A 19,144-nucleotide genomic window follows, 5' to 3' on the forward strand; every position below is an offset into this window, starting at 1 on the left:
TACGCTCAACAAGGGTCCATTTCTACATTTCTTCCCTGACTAATTGAACATGACAACTGCTCTGGCTCTGGCTCTTTCTTACAAGCATTTGAGAGGTTTGCTGTAGATGCAGCAAGGGTGTTTGAGATTTTAAGCGCCAGAGAGTTTATGAACCACGCAGCTGTCCGGGCATCACTCCCACTTCCTTGCCCCTGGGTATCTAAAGATTCCTCACCAAACTTTTACTTCTCCAGTGTTTTACTTGACAGTGTCAAGTGGGCTGGAGTAACCTTTTCCTCAGGGAACTTGGTTTTTAAGGTCTTTTTACCTCTTTCACTGAGCTAGAATGATTATTATGAATAATAATAATATTTTAATATTTCAGATTAACTACAGTCTGGTTTTAACTTCCCCAATAGGAATGAAATGAGATGTCTTCAATAAATCAACCGTTTCTCTCAGACAGCAATGAGTTTAAATGGAAAGCAAATGTAGATGTATGTTTATCCAGCTGCTCGATTTTTCTTTAAAAAAGACTAAAAGACTATTAGTTTCAAGTGTCAGCTATAGAGTTTAAGCCGAAATATCTACATTTCAAACCATGCATGTTACTTGGCTAGCTGCTTAACAGATCAATATTTAACAGATGATAAAAATAAGAATTTAATCTTAAAATATTTTAATTGATAAGGTGGATATTTTGGAGGGGCCCGAGATAAATCCTAGACCCAGCCTTGTCTCAAACTGCGCTAAGCAAATGTGCAATAAGGAGATTTCAACCGAAACATTTAATTGTTTTTTCTGATGTGAGGTGTACCAACCAAATGAATCTTCTATGATCTTACTACAGTCACTGATTTATTTTATGTCGATAAATAAATATACTTCAATTTTCAAGATCTAAGCCAAAGCAGACATTTAAAGGCCCAGAGTGTAATTTTTGGGATTATCCTATTGATAGAAATGCAATATAGTATACATAGCTATGCCTACAGAGATATATTAAAACAATGAAGCGTTATGTTTTTCATTACCTTAGAATGAGCTATTTCTATCTACTGTACATACACCGCCGGCCCCCTTGCATTTAATTTGCCATGTTTTGTCAGCCCTCGTAGTGTTTCGAATGGGAGGGGTTGAGTGAGCGATTAGTTGAAATTTGCGACCTTGCCGCTAGATTTCACTAACTGGGCCTTTAAAAGAAGAAGTGAAAACTTTGTAAAGTGTGCCAATAAGGCGAACAATATCTGTTTCCCACTCAATAAATATTTTTTAAAATAAACCTTTATTTCTTTGAATAAGTCCTCAGAGAGCTGAGTGACAGAAATATTGAAACGGTAGTTCCCTTTTTCTGTTATAATAATAGACATTTTGTTTGCTGTGTCCAAAACTTGTATCCATTAGGGTGGATGCTTAAAATGTGACTTTATTTTGCCTCTGAAATGAGTGAAATGAAGTGAGAGAAATGGAAAAAGACATTTTCCCAACCTTAGTATTATGCGAAAACGTGTTCTTGGCTAGGTTTCTGATTTTAAATCAGATTTGACATGGGAACAGGTCTGTTTCATTGGTATTTCTCAGCTGTTGGGATTCTGTTTGTTTATGGCCTCTCGGATGGTTTCGCAAGCGGCTTCATGTGATCACAGTGTGAGTGATGCAAGAACGCCTTTCAATATTCTCAGAAAACCCCACAAGCCTGATAAGAGCGGTGTCACGGTTTTCTTGCTTCCGAAGTTATTCCCTTAGGATATTATTGTGATCTTGCACGGATATTCCAGTCCGTCTTCTCATTTCCTGCTGTGTGTCCTCCACTGTATGTCTGAAGCGCCTGCAGGACACTCTATTGTTATTTTGGAGCTGAGTTATTCACAGATGCGGCATGCTCGCGTGTGTACACACCTTCCTGTTTTCATGTTGCCGAGGTCAGAGCTTTGTATCCGAGCACCTTGAGACTACAAAGGAGACAGCTGTAAAAAAAAGGAGTGGTTTGGCGTAAATTGGAAATGAAATGCAAAATGTGGTAAACTATTGAGAACGTCTCCCATATCAAACTATACCAAAAGGTCTGCCAGTGTGTCAAATGTTTCACTACTTTGGTACATTCCTAGGCCATTAAACTACAACACCATTAACATCCAAATGAACTTCATTTGGCTTTATTTAGATTTCTGTCATCATCTACACCTAAATTAGCCAATTAAAAATCATCTGTTCCAAAGCCCTGCTGATGAATCTTGGATAATAGAAATTGTAATAGACTGAAATGGATCATTATTTGTAAAAAACAATGAATACAACCAAACTCCGATGTTATCTGGCGATGCCTCCAGACATGACGTGTTAGCAGAGCGGCCCTTTTCAGCCAAAAATGTTATTCAGTGTTGTCAGCACTTTCTAATGTCCATTTAGCGAGAGCATTTCACTTCCTGCTCGCACAGCATTCTCAGAAAGGCAAATGATGGTTCCAGTAAGCATCCGTCTACAACCTATTAGCTTCTCTATTGACAGGTTATGCTTCAGTTAGTCATTAGGAAGACATTGACAATATCAAAGACTTGTACTGTTGAGACAGTGTGGCAGCTCTGTTACATATGGTAGAGCTTCTAAAAATGAAAATGTGTGCGTCATCTTAGTATATTTGGTTTATAGAAGAATTACGCCATAACTTCAGGTATTATAGATTTCAACGTATGCATCAATGTATGTATCTTATTCCCTTGCTCCCTAATAATTGCAATTTCTTGATTTCGATGCTTACTTTTTTCTGGATATGATCGCTGATGTCCTTCTGAAACCTTCTGTGATTTTTGGCATAAATTAATGTTAGTAAGGCTAAAATACACTACAAGACTTTTGCCAAGATTTTCAGTCTGGACTTGTTGCAGAAAGTCTGTGCTAGTCTGCAAATTGGATCAGTTAGTGTGTTTCTATCTGAAACTTTCAAAAAGTCTGCAAGTGTATGATGTCTAGTCTTGTTGTGTATTCCAGCCATTAGTCACCCTTTGGCACTGGGAATTGAAAACAGCTTACCAATAAAACACATTAAACGTGCTGGTCAACTTTGACAACAATGTATTTAATAGTTTAAAAAGTACATTTTTTTTCAATTCCTAGAAAAGCTGTGAATTTGGACAACGTAGGTTTCATGAGGGCCTTGTCCTGGATTTAATTTTAGGGTTAACTAGCCATTTAAAGGTCCAGTGTGTAATATTTAGTAGGATCTATTGACAGTAATGCAATATAATATACATAACTATGTCTTCTGAGGTTTGTAAAGGCCGCACATAATGAAGTGTTAGGTTTTATTATCTTAGAATGAGTTATTTCTATCTACAGACACCGCGGGTCTCCTTGCGTGGAATTCACCATGTTGTTTCTACAGTAGCCCTAAACGGACAAACTGCTCGTTTCGTAAATAAATACATTATCTCCTTTGATAAAGAAGTGAAAACGTGACGACATCTTTGTCCTGCCGTTCTTCTTCTAAAGGAAGCAGTGGAATGAGCAGTTGGTTGCAATTCCCCACTTCACCTCTATATGTTGCTAAAATTCATACACTAGTCAAATAAAGTCAGTAAAGACCATACAATTGCAATCTAGGGCTTTTTGAATCTGTTATCAAATCCAAATTTTAGGCCGACTGTAATTATGGGATTATTGTTAATCTTCCCTCCTGTGATCAAGGGGTATTTTTAAACCCCTTAAAATGAGGTGTGACTGCATCAATGAAGCCAGTTGACTAAGTAGCCCACTTTGTGCGGGCTCAGTGTTATCCATTAGAATCAAACTTTTTTTATCTCCTTTAATGTTTTCTCTTTTGTCATTTCTGCTGACTATACAGTAGAGTCGTCCTACTCTTTTCGAAGCGTTTTTTAATCTTCTCAATATATTACTGTAACATGTTAATCAAGTGCCTGATGCCAGTTTTCTTTTAAAGCCTCTATCATTAGAATTCTTCCACTGTCTCTGCTTTAACACATGCAGTCCTTCATCAGCTTGAATACCCCTGAAGAGGAAGAGAAAAGAGAGCCTGCATTGCTACTCACTGCTTTCCACGCACCCCAACACAAGGACACAAGGGTGTAAAGAGGGTGGTGGCAGGTGTACTGGAGTCCCCCCCTCGCCACATTTAAACAGCCTAGCCTTGATTCATTAGTTTTCCCCCTGGGAAAGTCCTCGCGACGGGGGTGAAATTTGCATCTCTAATTTCCTCATTCCCTCACGCAGGCCGCAGCTGGGTCCTCTGGGCCCGGGACGATTTAGAAAACAGGAAGTCTGACAGGCTCGAACCTTTCTGTCAACCTTACCCCTGGAGTGGGGAGACTTTAATTACCATAAATGAGGGCTGTGTTTAACAACCGCAAGCAATCGATTAGATCCAGTGAGGGGGATTGGGGTGGTAAACCTACTCTGGCTGATGCCTTTTGTTTCAGCATGCAGTACATCTCGGTTTTGCATCAGAGAGCAGATAGATAGAAAGAACACCAGCTACGGCTAAAGCTCGTACAAAATGATTAATAGTTGTTTAATGTCTTGCAGGCTGTTTGTCATGTGAACAAAGATCAGAGGTGTCTGAACATGGACAAAACAGATTTTATGCAGCTCTTAATCGGTCATGAACACAGTTCAATGGTTGTTAATGAACACAATGTACTTACATATGCTTAAAGGGACGGTTCACCCCAAAATAAAAAGAAATCATTATTTGTTCCCCCTTGTGCCATTCTAAACCTATGTTTGACTCTTTGCTTGTGGAACACAAAGGAACATATTTTTAAAAATGTTGTGTGCATACAAGGGAAGTTATAATGGAGGCCAATGTTGTTTGGTTACCAACTTCTTTAAAATAAATAATTTTGCGTTCTACAGAAGAAAGAAAGTCATACAGAGTTAGAATGATATGAGAAGAAGTAAATGGTTAAGATATACAGTATAGTAGTTAACAATTCTGGTTCTTATGTGGCCCCCTCGCTGTCTTTCTGTTGTCTTGGGTTGCTCTGCTGAACATTCATCCAGATGAATGTAGAAAGGAATGGATTTAACTCATGCACAAATGAAATGAGCTATCCTAGCATGATCGATTCCAGTGTGTCTAATATGATTTTAAGTACCACTGCTCAGTAAATAAATGTGACTCTTGGGCATTTTGGATGGAGTGCCAATCTTCAAAGCACAGATTCAGCCGAGCAGAAGGGGGAAGTGTGTGTGCCATCTAGTGTAGGGAAGCAGGCGTAATAACATAATATCTTGGTATATATTAATGTGACGGACCCCCTTTATGCCTTATTTTTAAGAAATATTTGATCGAACAGGATTTTACGAGGTCGATATTTTGTATGAAATGACTCAATTGATGCAAAATTTCTGATTATTAGAAGAAAAAACATTGGAACCCTATTGGAACCCTACGTCCTAAACCTAACCATAGTAATTAGTCCTTAAAGATTATACCAAAACGTACAGTACAAATGAGATTAAATGGATTCATACAGATCAGCCGCCATGTAAAATAGTTGAAAAGCATGAGTTTGTTGAAATATTAGGCTTCTTATAGATTATTATGGTAACTTACAAAGATCTCTTGAATAAAAGTGTTGCCAAAATACTTGTATTTTACTACATATATTTTCAAATACAAAATTGAAAATACGCACTATAGTAACATTTCTTATATTTAAATATACTAACAGGACGCATATTTATGTTTTTCTAAACAGATTTAATATAATATAATATCTTTGTTTTGTTTTATTTATTTTATTTTGGTACACTTGTCCTTTATAAGGGTTGCTGGATATATATTCTTTTTTTACTTTTATCATTTGAATATTGTTGCACTGTTTTCCTGTAAAAGACTCTTTCTTCCAAAGGAGCTTTGCAACAATGCATATTGGGAAAAATGCTCTAGATATAAGTTTGAATCCATTTTATTTTTAGTACTACACACGGGAATTTATTGTAAGGTTTGTTAAAATGTTTGTGTGTCTCCGTCCAAATACTCATATTTAGCAGTACTGTACTGCTGGCGTAGTCATGTAAAAGTGAATTGTAACTACACCCCCAAAAAATGTAAGTGGTACTTGCCCAGACAAATCTCATCACTTCACTGCTGAGGGGTTGAGTGGTTGCTAGTGTATTTCTGTGCAGGCGTTCTGAGTGTGTAACTGGGTGGTTGCTACGGTATTCTGTGTAGTTGCTAGGGCGTTTCGGGTTGTTTCTAGATGTGTACCTACCTCCCCAGTATGACACCGCACCTAAAAACATTGGACTAAATAAAATAGAGCACCTCCACTAATCAGTACACAACTGTTTATTGAATAAATGTATACTTGATACCTCTCTGCTCTCCACTGGAGATAACCTTTGAAATCGAAACAGCTTGCTCACTTGGTAGCGGCTCTGTGCGTTCAATGCCTCTATCAGCTCACTATTGAGCTAATCCCCAGAGCTGATGAAATCAATAGATCTTCTATACGTCACACGTCTTTAGGTGAAATCAATGTGTCTTCGTGAGCATGTTTCTCACCATCAGAGGCCTTGAGTGGTGTTTCCAGATGAGCTGAGATTCAGACTCCAGCCATCAGGGTGATGGACATCTTGCTGATTCATGACCTCGCCGTCTTCACCGAGGTCATTCCAGCACTGACCAGCTGGACACGTCTGCAGGGGTCCGGGGGCGTGGAAGTGCAAGCGTAATGTCCTTCTCACTCTCCTTTAGTTACACCAGAGCCCAACAGGACAATCCACATGTATATGTTTGCCAACTGGAGCAAGTCCATGCACAATGCAGTGTTTTCTGAAAAGAAGTTATTTTCAACCCAGCATTGGGTCAGAAAGGGACGAACCCAACCATTGGTTTAAATAGCAAATGTTGTTTTAGGTTCAAGTACGATTGGATGTTGAAACAGTTTGGTGTCCGTTCAGATGTGGAAACGGAATTCAGTGGATTGCATCGGCTGTGCATATTTTCAGTGTAAGGTCCAACTGCTTCAACATGTTGTTTCAAATCTGTCCATTTTCTGGTATTTATCCTCTCACAGCTTAATGCTGTGAACTCAGTTCTGTGCTATCACATGGAGTTAATGGACCTTTTAGCCACAGACTGCAGACACAGTTATTGTCATCTTGTGATCATGCTGCTGAGGGGGGGGGGGTTGGGGTTTAGTGTGGACTGTAACAGCCTGTTGTAACTCCTATAACAGCAATGCTTTCTTGAGCTACATTCAAATATATAATAATACAGTTGATCAATACATTTGCTTTTGCCAGATTCAGTTTTACTGAAGACAGGACAAAGAAAGATAGCTAGAATCAGATGGGAGCTGTGTGAGATGACACAAACCAGACTCAAATTTGTACCTGCACATAAGTCTTAGAAGCCACGTTGTTATTTATTAAAGGCACAATATGTCATTTTTGACGCTAGAGGTTACAAAACAAAAATATTATCATAACTTCATGAGTTTGGAATCATGGGAATTGTAGTCTTCACTTCCACTGCTAATGGAAATCAATCCAGCGGAGCTGGCAAATCATGTCAAAACATAAAGTTTTATTATCATTGTTATTAGATAAGGCAAAAGATTGGCGTGCTAGCGTGAGAGCGTCTTAACAGTAACGCTTTCAAATTGCTCTTGTCATACTATGATGTCATGTTTGTTTGGTCTGCACAGTGCTGTATTAGGGCGAGCAGGCTAAGGACTTCTGCAGCACTACAAGCGGAAACGTGCACATAACATCATTGACAGGCGACGCAGTTAATAAGCATAACATTGGTTAAAGTTGTGAATTTCTCTGGATACAAACATTGTTAGATACATTTGGGATAATGTTGTTAGACAAATGAACAAAATATACACAGTACAAGTGGTTTTTGGATATTTGAATGCAAAAATCGTACATATTGTGCCTTTAATAGGAAACAGAATATGGTCAAGTGGCATGGTGAAAGCAAATTGGCTCTGTTGCAGCTTTTTTTTCTTTACATTTACCTTTAGTCATTTAGCAGACGCTTTTATCCAAAGTGACTTACAGGTGGGGGTCTTTATTGTTATTCGTTTATTTTAAATCAATTTTGGAGATTTTCAAGCATATTTACTGCTGTGTAAAATAAATATATAGAAATGTACTTTTTATTATGTAACATTTTTACTACATAACATATTTTATTTCATATCATTATAATATATTGTATATACTGTACACTGAAATGTTTGTAGTTACATAAACGTTCAATTGACACAATTGCAAACTGTCACTTGTGGCATCAAAATGTTTCTTTAATAACAGTAATGTTGTGGTCACACCAAGACCCAATTTAGCTATTTGCGCAAGTAAATTACACACAGAGTCAATGCAAAGACTTGAATAGATGTGAATTGGCCGCCGGACAACGCAAATTACGTAAACTGGGGTGTCTGATTGTTGTGAAACACACGATATTCACACAAAGGCCTTATTGACTACTACGGTTCTACATGTCTAAATAAGTGAAGACATTCCCTGTTGCGTGAGGTCTTTATTTGTAGGAGTGAAGCGAAAAATAAAGAATCCTGTGAGTAAAATAGAGTGTGGGATGCGATGCTTCGCTTTTGGTGTGAACACAGTAAATTTGAGACGATTGAAAAATTTACATGCGACCAGTCACATATTTTGAGTTAAGGCCTGACATGTTTACAGTGACCTATATGTAATTAGCTGCAGTTTTTTGCAATACATATTTACGTATTTTTGGATTACGTGTATAGATGGTTTCATCAGACACGCGCTTGGCCTAAACTATTTACATTTAATTTAATTTATATTCATATCAATTTGTATTCAAAATTGATTATATAGTTATTGTATTAAATAAACAATTTGTTGAATGGGTCGTGTAACATTGTTCGTGTAACAACTGTTCTTCTACTAGTAACCCGAAATAATATTGTTTTTTTTTACGGGGGTACCCCACACCTTTAATTTAGAGTATAGCATAAAGTATGACCTCAGTTGAGTATTATTCAGTCTTGCTTTAGACCAAACTACCACATGAGCTTACAATCAAACCTACCACATAGCTCATTTAAACCTATTTGGAAAACTCACTGTGCTTCATAAATCTCATTGTGTGAGATTACGGCTGAATGGAGAGGCACTCCACAGGGATCCGCAGTGGCAGGGGTCCTCCATTTTCATCACAAAACCGTGGGCCACCTACATTTGTTGTGCTGATCCGCTACACACTAACACACATGTCTGCATGTGCATTCAAGGGCAGATCCGTATGTGATGGAGATTAAAGTGAATTAAGACCAGGGTTTTGACTAATGCCAGTCTGGATGTCATTACAGTAGGTTTGGCATGGAGTCTTGCTGTGCTGGCTGGTCAAGCTTTGGGATTTACACACCCCAGGGGAAACATGCAAGATGCTGCCAGTGATGAGGTTTTAGGAGGGATGTGAGGTGGCAGAGGAAGAGACTAATCTGATTGTGAAGACGCTTGTCTCGGCCTCAGAGGACAAATTTAAGAATCCTTCCCGGAGTGCTGGATGTGTATTGCACACAAAAATGCGCTGACCATCGCATCCAAAAATACAATATAGCCCACTGTTCTCCAGTCAGCCTGAAGTGGCAGTGAATAAATATGAGAGGTTATATAGTGATAACTGCAGAGGGACCTCTGTGTAATGTGGTTTTATAATGTTACACTGAAGCACCGCTGTTTGTTTAGGGTGGGAGGCTGATCAGACGAAACGCAGCTCCCGCGCCTGTCAGCAGTTTTCAAACAGTCGGACTTAAGACGTATAATGCATTCCCAGCTAGTTTTCTGCTTGAAAGTCAAATCAATCTGAATAAGCACATTTACCTAAATAAAGAAAGCAATTAAACTGAAAGAAGACCTTTTGTAAATACTAATGTCCTGTTTAAGTGAACTCACTGGTATGGTAGCTCGATATGCTTTTGGCATGTTGGCAGTATAGGAATGTAATGTTTAATTCATTCGTGCTCTCCCTGAAAGCTGCCCATTTGCTGAGTTGTTATATTCCTCTATTCCATCGCTCTGCGCTCTTACAGCATGAGGATAAGCCGCTTGTTTGATCTTTCTGAAAACAGAGATACTGTGTCAGTGAAAAACATAGCTCGATATCACACTTGATATATGCTAATGTTTTTCTTGGCTGTAGTCCACAAGCTTTACATTTTAACGCTCGTGGTTGTGTCTGTGTACGTATGGCTATATTGTAGTTGTTTATGCTAAATTTCTGGTTTAACAGACCGCTCATCCTCTCTTCTCTTTCCTGCAGATCCCGAGTCCCAGAGGAAACGCACCGTTCAGAATGTCCTCGACCTCCGGCAGAACCTGGAAGATACCATGTCAAGCTTGCGGGGGTCGCAGCTCAGCCATAGGTACGGAAGGTCAAGCTTTTAGGCATCCTCAGCAGATCTTTCATGCGGGGGACAGTCTATAACCTGATAGCTTAAAGGCATAGTTATCTAAAGTATAAATTCATCCTCATGTTGTTCGAAACTTGCCTTTGACTCTTTCTTCTGTGGAACTCAATAGAAGATATTTTGAGAAATGTGTCAGTGGTTTGGTGTTCATAAGGTGGAAGTCAGTGGGGGCTCAGTTTCAATGATGAAAGAATTGACAGAATATTGATGTGGTGTATGCCCACATAACCTTTAATGTCCTTGAGAGAGATTTAGCGGTGTCTGAATGAACCCACCGAAAGCAGTGAACAGTCACGAAACCAGCAGTGCAGCAGATGTTTGTCTGTCCTTCTCACATCACCTCTCACATCACCTCCCGCTGTTGTTTCTCCCTGTCCAAGGTCCACAAACACACATACAAACCACAGCACAGGGATGGATTTCCCTCTCATCGCAGACGCACATGTGCGTGAGGTCTTCTGGCAGGGCGTATATGTTGTGTTAATGTATTGGTTATGAAACTAATGGCTTGTGTATCTTGTGGTTTGGAGAAGCAGTCCTCTTAACTCTCAAGGAAGTTGTTAATGGTGCATTACAAACCAATATGTTAGCCCTGCGAACCAAACCATGTTGTGTAACATTTAAAGGGGATGTCAGAGCTGTGGATTAGTGTGTGCTGTGTTAGATTGAGCCCATCTTTCTTTGCAAATTCATGTTTAACTCCTTATTTTTCTCTGAAATGGTAAAATATGATAACCTACTTCATACGTTATGTGCACTGGCCAAATATTTTAAGCAGTATTTGTCTTATTTACAGTGAAATCTAATGCAAGCAAACTTGAGATATCCAAGAGCACGTTCCCCGCGATCTCATTTTTCAACCTTAAGTTAGTGTGTTATTTTGCTGTTAGAGCATAAATAATCCCTGCAAAATGATAAACCTCAAAGTCAGTGCCAAGCAAGATATCGTCTTTAACAGAATTTGATTTTTAAGGACTACAGAGAATGGCTGGAATCGGACTACAGCCTTCTACTTCCCGGGTACATGATGTCACTATTCTGAGTCAAAAGGCCTTCCTCAGAGTAGTGTTTGGTTATCAGAGATTGTAAACATTTGACTGAGCTACGCACTAACTCCTTTCACTTTCATCACAGCCCTACATTTAAAAAAAATATTGTTGGGGGTTGTTTTGTTTAACTTAATCAATATAGTTGTATCTGACATATTTGTATGTGTTTCTTGTTCATACACAATTGAAATGTGTAATACTGACATAATTAGGCGACTCTTTGACATAACTTATTCCATTTGTGTTGGGACAACCTTAATCACTTTCATTGAATATATTTACTGGAGAACCAGACTTGGATTATTTATGCCTATAAAATAAGAGAAGATAATATAAAACTAAATCTTATTCAAGTTTTCTGAAGACACACTTTTTAGCTTGTCAAGTCCATTTGATATTTAAAGACTAATTGTGACTAAAACTAGGACTGTTTAAATATTTATTGCGAAAAAACACATCTAGAATAAAAGTGTGTGTTTATATAATATATGTCTGTGTACTGTGTTTATTGATTTAGTATTTGTAAACTCATACATGTACACGTGTATATTTAGGAAATATTTGCATGTATATAATATTTAATTTATACATAAAAATGTATTGATTTTACTCTAATATATACACTTATGTGTATGTGTTTATAAATACAAAATGAATATGCACAATACACACATATACAGTATAAATATGTGTGTGAATATATTATTATAAACACACTTTAATTCTGAATGGGATTAATCGCGATTAATCCTTGAACAGCCTAAAAACCAGTCACTACTAAACACATGACAAACTGTAAACAGATCTAGATTCAGTTATTTTATCATTTTTTTCTATTTACGTTTTTGCTTAGCATGCACATTGTACACAAACACGCTGTGAAAAACAGATTCTTGTGTGCATTAGTTTCATGTGCTATATGATATGTTTTTGCGTGTACAGTGTGTTAGCACTCTATCTTTTGCTCAGTGTAATTGTTTAAGTGAGTGATTTTAGTTCTGTCTCCTGATATAAAATTACCCTGTCTCAGCAGCTGACGAGTCATTCTATTAAAACCTTAACATAATGATCCTGATTTAATGCTTCATCTTCACATAAACACTATAATGCCTCGACTCCAGCTTTAAGCGAGAGTCTGTACTGTACAGAGAGAGGCGGAGCTTACCGTTTTGTTTGTTAATGCATGATTACGCCTGCTTGAGCAACATGCTCTGCTTGATTTGTCATATTTTCTATTCATCTGATTGAACTGTTCTGAGACGTCCATGGAAGCACTAAAGGAACGCTAATTACTGCCATTTAACCATCATTATTATTCTGCCTGACAGTCGAGCACACACAAGTGCTGCCATTTTCAAAAGATAATTCATAATCACGTCAATGCTCTGAAAACCATTGTCATCTACTCTAGCTTCTCTGAGAAATATTCATCACTCCACTTTATGGATTTTGTATGTGCAATGCATTCTGGGTATTAAAAGAGGTGGGCATAAAAGAAGTTGAGCGGTCGACGACCGGCAAATACTTTTTTTCTGTCGCTTGGATTTGAAAAAGCACAAACATGCGTACAGTAATACACATTTACTTTGTAATGTACCCAATGTCTGTTGTGCAAAGAATCTGGATAAAGTTTCAAATGTTTTCTGAAATAAATATCAAAATTAAGTAAATTCATGCTAAAAACTTGAAAAAGTTGTTCAATTAAGGTTATAATTACCTCGTATTGGTTTTTTTTTCATTTTTTGAATGAACTCTGAATTTTGATATTGTTTTAAAAAACAAGACTTCCAGTTTGGCGGCAAGGCTACAAAAACAAATGAAAAAAGTATTTTTTCTTTTTTCATAGTTTTTTGCAGTGCATTATATGTGTTCACATGAGATTTGTGTATAAAACACATGTTGATGTTGTCTGAGCAATGTTATACACGACTTCTGTTATGACCATGTAAAGCTGATAAACTCGCAAGAAATGTTTCAGTCATAGTAGGAAAAATTACTTTATTATTTTTGTTTTGATCTGTTGAACACAAAAAAATATGTTTTGAAGAATTTAGGACAGCAAACAGTTCTGGGGAACATTTGGCTACCACTGTATTTTGTCCTACTATGGGAGTCAATGGGGGACGAAATGTGTTTGGTTATTAGCATTCTTCCAAATATCTTTCTCTGTGTTTATCAGAACAATGCAATTTGTACAGACTTGGAACAACTGGAAGGTGAGTAAATGACGACAGAATTTTCATTTTTGGGTGAGATAAAACTACTAAACAGTTATTGATTCTTTGCGAAGGTCTACCGAAAGTTAAAATTGGGCCACATAACTTTTGTTTATGTTGTTGCTGCTGAAACTGTTTATATAAAGAAACAAAAGTAGATTTCTGGGAGTCAGGAGTCAAAATTGGTTTCTGGGGTGATTGACAATGTGCCACATATGTTGTCAATTAAATGTACATTTTTTTTTATTTACCTTGAACATTCCTTTAGATTAGAGCACACTCAATATCCAAAGGCTTTTATGCTTTGAAAATTGAGCTCAAGGACAGTGGGTAATAATCTACTTCCATCCGCTCAGCTTAAAAATATAAAACAAAAGCTGGACACCAGGAATCAAAATAAGAGCATTAAAAATCATTTTAAGGATAGGATATGAGTTTATCCAGACGAGGGCTTTAGCAATGAAAGGTCAGCCAGTTTTTCCAGGTGGCCAAACCCTGATGTACTATTTTAAAATCAGAAAAAGTGGCCCGAGGGGTCAATGTGTGTGTGATTCACTTCCTCTAGAATGCTTGAGCAATGTGTGAGACACGTATGAAGGAAATTAAACATCCTATAAACATCCAAACTATATCTTTCCCGGAATCCCCAGGGATGCTGCTTCTCTAACCAATGATGTGTGGATGAAGTGCATGATGGTTATATGTTATATGAGAAATAAGTTAAAATGGATCAAATTAATTTGAAATGTTTTCCCCAAGTAACCCCAACATTTTTTTTTACATTTACACAATAAAAAACAAACAAACATTCTTACGTAATGTATACTTTTAATCTGATCTCACTCAACTTTAAGTAATGTAGTCTGGTGGATTCTGTCATATTAATGTTTCTTATATTATTTTGTTTGATTTTTGCTTTTCAGCTGTATTGAGAGCAGCATGTGCTATGATAGCGATGAGACCAATGCTCGCAGCATCTCCAGCTTATCCAATCGGTCATCGCCACTCTCGTGGCGCCAGGGTCAGTCCAGTCCTCGACTGCAGGCGGGTGACGCCCCCTCCTCTGGGGTCACAGCCCACTCACTGCCCATCCGCGCGTCCACGCAGATCAGCCACCGGCAGCGCATCCAGCTCATCGAGAGTCTGGACACTGCCGATGACGACCTTGCCGACCTCAAGTCTGGTTACCTTAGCGACGGCAATCTGACCGGAAAAAGCCAACCAGATGATGATGATGATGAAGATGGTGACATAGATGTCGATGACGATGATCTGGCCAACGAGTAAGTGTTTTTCAGATTAATCTTTTTTTACTTTTTGATTATAAATTATTTGTTATCTTTTTATTGTATTTTTTTAATATATAATTTTGTAATAGTTATTAATATAGAACTAAATAGAAAACATTTTTTTGACTCTTTTACCTGCAATCTCTCTTTAAGATGCAATCTGTAACTTCTGTCTCTCTATCGCCATCTGTGTTTGAAACATGAAACTGTAGGTTACTTTACATTCATATCTTTATGTGAATTAAAGTCGAATAATGTCAAACTGTGTCAAACTTCTTAATTTTTATGTTCAATAACTGACTTTAATTTTTTACCAAAAGAAGTTACGGATTCCAGCTCTAGGCTATGTTCACATTGGACTTCGTTTTTTGAAGCTGCTAGCATCTGTAAACAGTGTTTTCAAAAAAGTCCACGCCTGTGATTTTCTCAGTGTTTAATTTTTACTCTTAATACCATTTGTAGCAATAAATTGTTATTATAGTCTTAAATTATGTGATTGGTTGTTGCATTTAGGCATTTGGCAGATGCTTTTATCCAAAGCAACTTACATTGCTTTATTCTATACATTTTACATAGGTTTTTACAATCCCCTTGGATCGAACCCACAAAACGCGATGCTCTTACAACTGAGGTACAGGAAAGTTGCAAAGACGCTTTCAGTTAATGATTTCAATAGACTACTGTTACGCTTCCTATGAAGCCTGTCTAAATCTTTTTCTCTGAGCTGCCTCTGAACATTGCTGGCTGGCATTTGTAACCACAACTCTGTGAGAATTTTTTTTACAAAAAATCCCAACTTTTTCTTGTCAAAAAGAAGTCAAACTTGAACATAGCCCTAATGTTTTGTCATTTTGTCACTTGCCCATACAATATATGCCAGTGATAGGGCCTCTGTATAAATTATAACTTAAAGGCTGTAGTCAGTATTTGGAAGTCTTTCCAACAAAAATTCAGTGCTTTTTCCTCCTGTGAGTAAAATTATGATATTTAGTTTCAGTGATGCTTTATAAATCCCTTTAATCTGAGGCCCGCCAATGAGACAGCTGATTTTATTAAATGCAGTCTTCCTTCAGCTAGTAACAGCTGTGTGTAAAGAATAGGTCTTGTGTTAAGTGTGTGTTTTTATGGCAGGTCTTGTGGACACAAAACTAGGAAATGACGGAGGAAATGAGATGTATTTGCTTTAGCCATCAACAAAGCTTTGAAGTTGCCCTCTCTTAACCTGCGCTGTTGGTTAAATCTGATAGGGAATAGTTGTCAACAGTCACGATTCAGTTGCTGCTAAGTGAGAAAGTTTACAATCAAGCAGTTCACATTTGACGGTACTTTACCTTGAGGTATTTGACAGCACTTGATGTCACAAATAAAACTCTACTTCAGTAGATCACAGTTGAAATCCAGCACAATGGACTAGAAGTTAACTTGTAAAGAGACTATGTTAGCAAAATTTTTTGCAGGTTAAAAATTAACATTGGAGGTTAAAAATTAACATAAATCCGTGTTTGAGCAAGTCCATAAAAAATCCTTGAAAACCTCATTTACCTTATCTGACCTCACTGTAAACTTGAAATAATTTGAGCTGTTAAGTACAATTTCACTGAATTGTAATTTGACATCCTTTGATTTACATAATTCAGAATACGCACATAATGAAGCGTTACGTTTTTATTACCTAGAATGATCTTATTCACCATGTTGTTAAAGTGGAACCATTTACTACCATAGCAGGATCATTTGTTTTATTAATGTCTTGTTAAACACAAAAGAAGATATTTTGAAGACTGTAGGAAATCAAACAGTTCTGGGGCACTTTTCACTACCCAAATTTTTGAAAGTCAATGGTTGCCATGAACTGTTTGGTTAAAAGCATTTTTCAAATATCTTTCTCTGTGTTCATCAGATAGAATAAATTTAAACCGATTTGGAACAACTGAAGTGTGATTAAATTAGGGTTGTTCAGATACCTATACTAGAATGGGAAATGCCACCGATACCACAAAAAATTCTGCCGTCGGTATCAGCGAGTTCTTGAATCCATGTACCGATCCGATACCGTTTTCTTAAACAAGACCTAGTTATGCCTGCTAGCTTTGCTTTACACTGCAAATGGGAAATAAATTCTTCGCTGCTCAGAATGCAAACACAAGAAGTTGTGATGTGTCGTCACAATTAATCACTGTTTAGAGCCACGAAGAAGATATGAAAACTAGCAGTATGCCCACTATTTGGCAGTATTTCAGAGTTTACCAGCCAGTTAAACTGTGACTTAAAATTAAGGAATATTTAACTCTCAAATGTCTGTCATATAATAAGAATAGTCTAGTTTACTGTATTGTGCATGTTTTATTAAAGAATAAGTCTGAGGCAAACCATAAAACAATTAATTAATTCATACAGGGCCAGTAGTATATACAGATATACACACAGGATTTGGATCAGTGCTCGGTATCTGAACATTCCCAGAATAAATGATGAGATTTTATTATACATTTTTGGGTGAACCGTCCCTTTTAAATAAGAAAAGAACTTAAAGAAACCTGCAATTTTATGTTTCAAACAGAGGTGGCGATAGAGGCCAAAGTATTGCAGCTTTAAACTGTAATAAAATTATTTTCTGTGTTTTTATTGACAACAAAATTGGAATCAATCAGAAATTATGGATACAGTTTATGTGCATTACATTTAGATATCTTTTAAGTACATTTTTCCTTAGCTTTTATTGATATGATGTGATTTGATTCAGATTTGTTTTCGTCTGGTTTGGCCTCTCCTTGTCTGCCCGGTTTGAAATGACCACCTGATTTGTCTCACTTTGCTGTTCCTCTGGGCATCACGTTGAGATCTGTCTTGAGTTGCTAAGGTTACTAAGTGCACAGACAGTCAATGAATGTTATCAGCTCATTACAGCAGATAAAGGATGTTGAAAAAGGGCGTAAAGCACATGTCACACACCTCTGGAGTAAGGTCACATAAGTGACCTTAAAAATGACTTTGCTTAGATTAGCCAAGGTACAAAAGTCTGTGATCAAATTTAATGATTTCAAAAATAACTAAAATATTAACCATGAGATTATTCTTAAACCAAACCCAGGCTGTCAGCAACTGTATCATGTAGGTCTATTTTTACCTCGTCTAAAGGATTTATGGAAAAACATTTGAGACAAAGTTGATGTGTGCAAATGAGTATCATTAAGTCTGCTGAATCTGAAAGAACCGTAGATCATTTTTTCTCGGGAGACTTATGAACAAGCTTAGCGTGACGTAAATTCAATGCGACTTATAAGATTTAAACACACACATCTTTTAAAAAGCAGTGCAGCTTGCACATGCAAGGCTTTAATGCTCAGACTGATTTCTAAGTAGTGTAGATATCCAGCCTCCCAACGTGCTCTTTCATGGTTTGATTTCTGAAATCTTCTCCTCAGGTATGTGTGTTGCCATGGTAACGCTGTTTTTCTTTGTTTTCTCATCATATTCTGTCTGCTCATCACATTTGTGTTACAAGATGCAGTGCATGATGGGTAGAAGGTTTAATGATTGGGAAATTGCTTATTGAGTTAACAGTGCCTGAATTGATGACTTTAATTCAAGCAATAACCAGAAGAGTACCACTCATACACTTAGTAGTCCTTTTACATTTCAATAAAAAATTGTCAGTGCTGCTTGACTATTAAAACCCCGCCACTGTGGTGCTAAGGTGTAAAAAAAAGATTACACATGGTTTAGTTCTAAATTTACATTTGCATTTAGTCATTTAGCAGACGCTTTTATCCAAAGCGACTTACAGGTGGGGTAGGCAATGGAAGCAATTGGGACAGCATAAGTACAACAAAAGCATAAGTGCAAAAAAGAAGACTGGTCTCATATCAATTTCATTTCATATCATTACAATTTTTTTTTAAAGAGTAGAGAAGAAAATAGAGTCAGAACAGATCAGTCAGATGTTGACGGCAGAGATGTGTTTTCAGACGTTTCTTAAAGATGGCTACAGAATCTGCAGATCTTGTAGCAGCGGGCAGATCATTCCACATAGGTGGAACAGATCCGGAGAAGATGCGCGAGAGAGATTTTTTACCTTTTTGGGATGACACCACAAGACGCCGTTCGTTTGCAGAGCGTAGGGATCTGGCGGGTACATATGTCTGCATGTCTAAATGTGCAGTAGATGCTAGCACTTC

General features: G+C 37.4%; 1 protein-coding gene across 2 annotated transcripts in view; it reads left to right on the top strand.

Moving 5' to 3' along the window:
* nav1a (neuron navigator 1a) overlaps positions 1-19,144 on the top strand; it is a 128,160-nt gene that overhangs the window by 53,650 nt on the left and 55,366 nt on the right. For both annotated transcript variants that reach the window (XM_056732712.1, XM_056732713.1), the window contains 2 exons: positions 10,265-10,367; positions 14,601-14,960. In XM_056732712.1, coding sequence (XP_056588690.1) covers positions 10,265-10,367; positions 14,601-14,960 — 463 coding nt within the window. The remainder of the gene's footprint in view (positions 1-10,264; positions 10,368-14,600; positions 14,961-19,144) is intronic.

This window comes from Triplophysa dalaica, chromosome 20, assembly GCF_015846415.1.
Source record: "Triplophysa dalaica isolate WHDGS20190420 chromosome 20, ASM1584641v1, whole genome shotgun sequence".
Lineage (NCBI taxonomy): Eukaryota > Metazoa > Chordata > Actinopteri > Cypriniformes > Nemacheilidae > Triplophysa > Triplophysa dalaica.